Raw genomic sequence first — 6758 nt, forward strand, 5'->3', positions numbered from 1 at the left:
AGTGTATTTTCTTGAAACTGCACTTTCGATTTGATTTGAAACTGTCTCATTGCTATATGTTTATCAATAAAACTTTGAAAAGAAAAAAAAAAGAAATTACTACAAGAAAACAGAGGCCCACACTTTAAGGCATTGGTGTAAGCCAGTGATCTGCAGCCGGGAGGCCAAAGGCCCAGCAAGAAAACCAGAAATAGACAGATGGACTTGACAAACTAAGGAGCTTCTGCCCCGCAAGGGAAGCAAGTGACAGAATTAGGGAGAAAATGTTTGCAGACTATCTGTACAAGAGACCGATAGGGGCCAAACCATTAGTTCAGTTGTTGAAGTGCCTGCTTAAACAAAGCATTTGGGCTCAGGATGCTGCGGTTCAATCCCCAGATCCACAAGCCGAACAAGACCTGCCCTGAAGGCATCATGAGGCTGCAAAAAAAAAAAAAATCCTTCAAGAGACTCATACACAGAATACAGATGGAACTGGCAAAGTTGAACATCAAAAGAAGCAAACAATCCTACTGAAAAATGGATGGAAGAACTACAGGACATTTCTCCAAAGGCGGCACACAAATGGCCAACGAGTACACAAGGGAATGGTTGGGATGCAACTCGCAGCCCCCCCCCCCCCGAGGGTGCCATCTCACTGCAGTAAGAATGACGGCTGCCAGCAAGACAGGCTTAGCAAATGCTGGTGAAGGGGTGAAGCGCGCATGGACACGGGTGGTGGGCCCATCGCCATACAGCCGCCGTGGGAAAGCAGACTGGAAATTCCTCAAAGAAATGAAACAGCTATTTGATCCAGCAATCCCAGCCCTGGTAGGTACGTGGAGGAGGCGAGACCATCACACACAGGGTTGTCTGCACTCCTGAAATTATTATGGCACTATTCAAACAGCCAGGATATGGGGTCAACCCAGGCGCCCTTGGGACAAAGAAAACGTGGTGAACACACACAACAAGATAGTATTCAGCCATGAAACGAAATTCTGTCATGTGCAGGGACATGGGAAAATGGAGGCCAATACATTAAGTGAAATAAGCGGGGTGCAGAAGGACAGCTGGCACACGCTGCACCCTGGGTGAGAACCCCAAGTTGATCTTGTAGAAACAGAATGGAACAGTGTCAGCGGAGACCAGAGGGTCAAGAGCAGAGGAATTCCACCCGATTGTCTTCAGCACAGTGGGGAACCACGTCTTTTCAAAATGACAAGAACAGGATGACATTCCAAACACGTCACATAACTCAGTTTGAGAAGACACAAACTTATTACCCCAATTTTTTTAATTTTAGGGAAGGATCTACAGGGTGTTCAGGGTCTCACTACTAAATCCAACTCATAGTGATCCGCCTGTTTACAGCCTCCCACAAGCTCGGATTACAGGTGCACATCACCACACCCAGTCTCAGCATGCTCCAGGGGCAGGGCCTGCATGGCAGGCCTGGGAGGTCAAACCCCAGGCCCATGTGCCTGCTTGCAGGTGCTTTAATCCACTGAGCTATTTGGCCAGCCCTTTATTACCCTGATTTGATCACAACACATTATATGCATATTGAATTACCACACCATAACAAAAAAAGGGCTACAAACAATTCAATTTAAAAAAACTACATAAAAAAGAACTTCTTGCCCAAGGCCAAATGGTTCATGGCCTGGATCAACTGTGCTTTGCCCACCACTCCTCACGGAACGCCCACCGTGCTGTGTGCACCTCCTGGCCACCATGAACACGGAATGCGATGAGTCCCTGTGCGATCCCGGGACTTCATACCTGACCCTGCCCTGCTGCTCTTTGAGAACAAGACCCCTGGAGCTGGAGGCTCCTCTTGGCAACACCCAGCTGAAACACACCAGGCTCAGTGTGGCCAGACAGTGACCAACTTTGGAGAGACTACAGCCCTGCCCCGTGAGGGCCTGGACAGTGGAGCCAGGGCCGAGGGTGCCAGGCAACAGGACCACTGGACAGATGGGTGCAATTGCAGGACTGCCCCATGCACTGCAGATGCCGCCTCTCCTCTGCCCTTGCTAGCTCCCCATGCAACAGCCAGATCCAGCTCACCATGGGTGTGTGAGGTGGACGTCCCCAGGAGCCCCAGGCTGACTCTTCCCTGTTAGTCCCTAACACCACTGCCAGCCCTCCCACACACACACACACCCCGGCCCACTGGCCCCATGCCAGGCAGAGGCACAGACCACTCACAGGAGTATATCAGGGCAGGAAAGATGGGCTCGTTCCTCTCCTGGGCGGTTTCCACCAGCATCCTCAGTGGCCCTTTGGGGCATAGCACTGCCACAAGATCTGGGTGGAGAGAGGCACTGTTGTTGTGTCACTTGTTCTGGAGCAGCCCCCGAGTGTGGGTGTGGCCAGCCCACTACTGCCAGGAACGCAGCTGGGCTCTCAGAATGTGCCTGGCCGCTGGGCTGGCCCCTTGATCCAGTGCTGGCCACAACTTGTGCTGTGCACTGGCCTGAGCCGTGAGTGGGGCCCCCAGTAACTGCCAACAGGAAGCGCTGTGTGCCTGCAGGCCGAGGGAGCCCCAAGTCTTTATCCTGAACACGGGAGTGGCCATACTCACAGGCATCAGACCCAGTGCACTCGGGCTGCTCTGAGTAACAAGCAGTGCAGTGTCACCGAGTACACACCCTCAGGAGTGGGACAACAGCCGCGCACAGCAAGGAGCACCCCACTGCTGGATTTCCTCCTACACCACGGCGTCCATAAAATGACCCATTTTACAAAGGACACCTCCCATCCCAAGGCAGTGACCATAACTGAGCCCCACCTACCATACACAGAGATGGCACCCAGGATGACCCACGCAGACCACTCGGGGAGGTACTTAATGAACACCAGGGCCATGAGGGCGCTGATCATGATGAGGTAGGCCTGCTGCAGCACCAGGGGGCCCTTCCAGTGGATGCACACCATGCCCACTGCCCCGAAGTTCCACACGGTCAGGAAGAGTGTGGGGTAGTCCATGGCCACGTTGTAGGTCTTGAGCACTTCCCTGCGGGTAGGGGTGGAGATGTCCCAGCCTGACCTATTTCACAGCCTCTGCCTTTCAGCCACGAGCTCCCAACTAAGTTTTCCGATCAGACCCTCTCCCCAGAGCACCCTCTCCACAGACCTGCACTACCACCAAAGACGCGCTTTTGGGATCTCACAGGAGGGCACTCCAGCACCTCCTACAAGACCCTCTACCCATAGACAAAGTTCTCAGCAATACAGCCTCTTGTGCCCCAGCCTCTCTGGGCTTTTGGCTCAGAGTGGGATCCCAAATCAAAAGGCAACAACAGGGCAGTGAGTTTTCTCCACAAACCAGGCTGTTCCAGGCCTGGCCCAAGAATGAAACTGCGTGGGCTCCACATCCCCTGGTGCTCACAGCTAGTGTCTTCCACAGAGGCTCTGACAGTTTCATATCACATGTGCAGCCCACGGTGAACCCTCCCTGCCCTGTGTCAAGGCCCAAGGAAGGGACCCGGAGGCCTGGGCTCTAGCAGCAGCTACCACTGAGAGCAGTGACTGCCCTTCTCCACCACGGTCCCTTGTGGCCATGCACTGGAGAGGGGCTCCAGGACACTGCTACTTCCAGGCGCCACTTACCCGAGGTAGATGTAGGTGAACAGGAACAGCAACATCAGGGAGGACATGATCAGCCAGCCATGGATGAACTGGACAACAGAAACAGGAGGACGTCATGAGGCCCCAGGGTGCTGACTGTGGCCTCATGCTCACTCCGCCTGGCCTCCACGTAGCAAGGATGCCCCGGGCTGCAGCTCTCGCCAGCACCAACTGTGCCAGCAAAGGCTCTGGAGAGAGCAAAGGTCTGCCCAGGAGAACATGCACCTAGGACAATGCACTGGGTGCCAGTGAGTGTTCGGTGAGGACAGGTGGTGGAGGAGACATCTCCTCGGAGACAATGGGGAAGCCCCTCCCACCCAAGCATCTACCTAGGGTCCTCAGTAAGACTGGTTCCTCCTCCCCAGCCAAGCACACTCCAGTCGAGGTCAAGGGAGGGCTGCTTCTGAACCAGACCCCTGGCCAGCTATCAGTGGTAGGGTGCTGTTCTCTCAGCCAATAGCCCCCAGCTCAGCTAGTGAGACGCCAGCAGTGACCTGGACCCTGGAGCGGGGGAAACAACGAGGCTCCACCTGCCTTCTTCATCCTGACCATCCTGGCCTCTGGGCCACTGTCAACCTCTGCTGGTGCCACAGACTTGCCAGGGAGCCTCACAGAGTGGATGAAGCAGCAGCTGACCCCATCCACTAGGGACAGGGCAGGGCTGGCCCTATAGTGCCCCGCTATCTCCAGCTGTCTGGGAGCATGACCCCTCTGCTTCAGACAAGCACCTTCCCTCTCCAATCACTCGGCCCAGAAGCTACCCCACGCCTACCTCTCCCTGCTCACACAGCGGCTGCGCAGTCCACTGTCCTGCACCTGTGCACCTAGCTTAACTTCCTTCAGTGCTGAGGGTTTCAGAGCCTTTGGCCTGCAGCCCAAATAAAAGCTGAGAATATTTGTGGGACAGATGGTGCCCATGACCCAGGACTGCTCCCTGGGGTGCAAGGCAGCTGGGGGCAGGTCCAACCCAAACACTCCCAGGGCTAAGAGATCTCAGCACAGCCTCTGAACAGTCCTATCTGGTGGGGATGGGAAAATAAAAATAAACCTAGAGGGGAAGCACTGGGGTGAAGGAAAACTGAAACAACCTCAGAAAGAGTAAAATTAAGTCAGCCTCTTCCTGGGAGAAGGGAAGATGGAACGCAGGGTCAGGTGGCCCCGGGAGGGGGAGCACAGCGGAAGGGAATAAGGACCCAAATCAGCCTGACTTGCAGAACAAGAGCCCCATTAGCTTTTTCACTGAAGTGCTTCTGGGCAGGGGCCCCGGGAGGGCGTGCGCACACCTTGTAGCAGCGGTACTTGTACAGCAGCACCAGGAAGATGGTCATGACCACAATGACGCTGATCATGATGAGGGTGTTCAGCACGGAGTTCAGCAGGCGCTGGCCCACAGAGGGCGTGTCCTCAGTGAATGGTGTGTAGATGCTGAGAAGGTTAAGAGACAGGAAGTCACAGCACCTGCAGCTCCGTAACACCCTTCCCTAAGTGACCCCCAGGCCTGTCCTGGAGCCCTGGGGCCCGCACTGCCCTGGCACTGGCTGGGCGCTGGCCCCCAGCTTCCAGCCCAGCCCTGGTGCCCTGCCCAGCTCACAGCCGATGTGGCCTCCCCTCCCCACCTGACTTCACCCCTTCTGGAAGCCCTTTCTGTCCACCCCACTTCCCAGCCATAGGCCTGCTGCACCAGCCCCTGCCCAGTGGAGCCCCCTAAGGGCAGGAAGCCGACGGGTCACAAGCACCTCACTCTGACCACCCAGGACTAATGGGAGGCTGGCAGACGAGCGCCACAGCCAGGAAGCTGAAGGTCAGCGTCACCCGGAGCTGCGGATGCAGACGCTGTGGCTGAGGCTGTCACTACCTCAAGCCCGGCCCCCCTGCCCCCTGCCAGGTGGCCCCGACTCACAGCTGACCATTCTTCTCCGTGTAGAAGCGCACAGACTTGATGGTGGCCACCACCACGACCATGCACAGCGTGACGGGCACAAAGAGCATGATCACGTGCTTCGCCCCGTACTTCAGGGTCAGCTCCTCCTCCAGGCCCGGGGGCCGCCCAGGGACCCCGCTGCAGATGTACTGGTCAGCGTCATCCTCGACATCCTCCTCATTCTCCTGGCTCCTCTGTGGGAAACGGCGTGGTGAGGGGCACACCCACATGACAATCCGTGGGTGCTACATGGGGATTTAGAGACTCGAAACGGAGCTGCTACTTTCCTGCGCTAAGAAGCAGTTTCCAAGTTATCACGTAGACTGGGGGTACTGGAATTTTAGAACCTAAGCAAAGCTTAGGAGGACAGGACACACAGCTGGATGGAACAGGCAGGGCACATTTCCAGCACACAACTCTAAGGAAGCTAAAGGACATCATATGACCTTTTTCCTTCCTAAGAGCAGGGACACAGGCTCCTCTCAGTTCTAGTCACACAACCTCCTGAGCTAGGAGAACAGGAGGAAAACAGGTCAAACTTTCGGCTGACAACCCGTTGGCCAGAATAGTCACTGAACAGGGACTTTCCTCAACCCTCAAGAGTGAATAAGACTTGGGAACTGGCACAGGGAGAGACTGCGTTGAACTTTCTGCCTCCTGAAATCAAGTGAGTAAACTTGGAGCTCTGAACTTGGTGCTGAGTGTGCACCAAGCACCTGGGAAGACCCGGCTCTGGGCAGGTGGGAGAGCCCAAAGGGCGAGTAGGGCAGAGCTACGGGGGGGGGGGGGGGGAATGCCTGCCAGATGTGGGGCAGCAGGAGCCATGCTGCAGGGACTTGCTTTGGATCAGTGGTAATGTGGGTCATTAGCTGCGTTCTTAGGATGGCAGCCAAAAAGTCAAATGAAATGCAGATTTTAAAAAAAAGACACTGACAAAAACAGCAAAATCAAAACAAAAGAGCCAGGTGTGGAGGCAGGAGGACTGATGCAGGAGGATCACTGTGAGTTCAAGGCCAGCCTGAACTGCATAGCAAGACCCTGTCTCAAAACATGAATAAGGGCTGGCCAAATAGCTCAGTGGATTAAAAGCACCTGCAAGCAGGTGCAAGGGCCAGGGGTTCAATCTCTGGGCCTGTGGTACCAGCCCCACCCCAGAGTACACTGAGACTGGGCATGGTGGTACACACCTGTAATCCCAGGTCTTGAGAGGCTATAAACAGGC

The 6758-nt window shown here is 55.4% G+C and overlaps 1 protein-coding gene across 3 annotated transcripts in view; it reads right to left on the reverse strand.

Annotated features, from left to right (window-relative positions):
- Positions 1-6758, reverse strand: part of Psen2 (presenilin 2) — a 21662-nt gene that overhangs the window by 4707 nt on the left and 10197 nt on the right. For all 3 annotated transcript variants that reach the window (XM_004626841.2, XM_004626840.2, XM_023710283.1), the window contains exons 3-7: positions 5516-5730; positions 4899-5040; positions 3598-3665; positions 2781-3001; positions 2194-2292 (exon numbers count right to left, since the gene is read on the reverse strand). In XM_004626841.2, the coding sequence (XP_004626898.1) occupies positions 2194-2292; positions 2781-3001; positions 3598-3665; positions 4899-5040; positions 5516-5730 (745 nt within the window). The remainder of the gene's footprint in view (positions 1-2193; positions 2293-2780; positions 3002-3597; positions 3666-4898; positions 5041-5515; positions 5731-6758) is intronic.

Source organism: Octodon degus, unplaced genomic scaffold (genome assembly GCF_000260255.1).
Source record: "Octodon degus isolate 3935 unplaced genomic scaffold, OctDeg1.0 scaffold00017, whole genome shotgun sequence".
NCBI classification, from domain to species: domain Eukaryota; kingdom Metazoa; phylum Chordata; class Mammalia; order Rodentia; family Octodontidae; genus Octodon; species Octodon degus.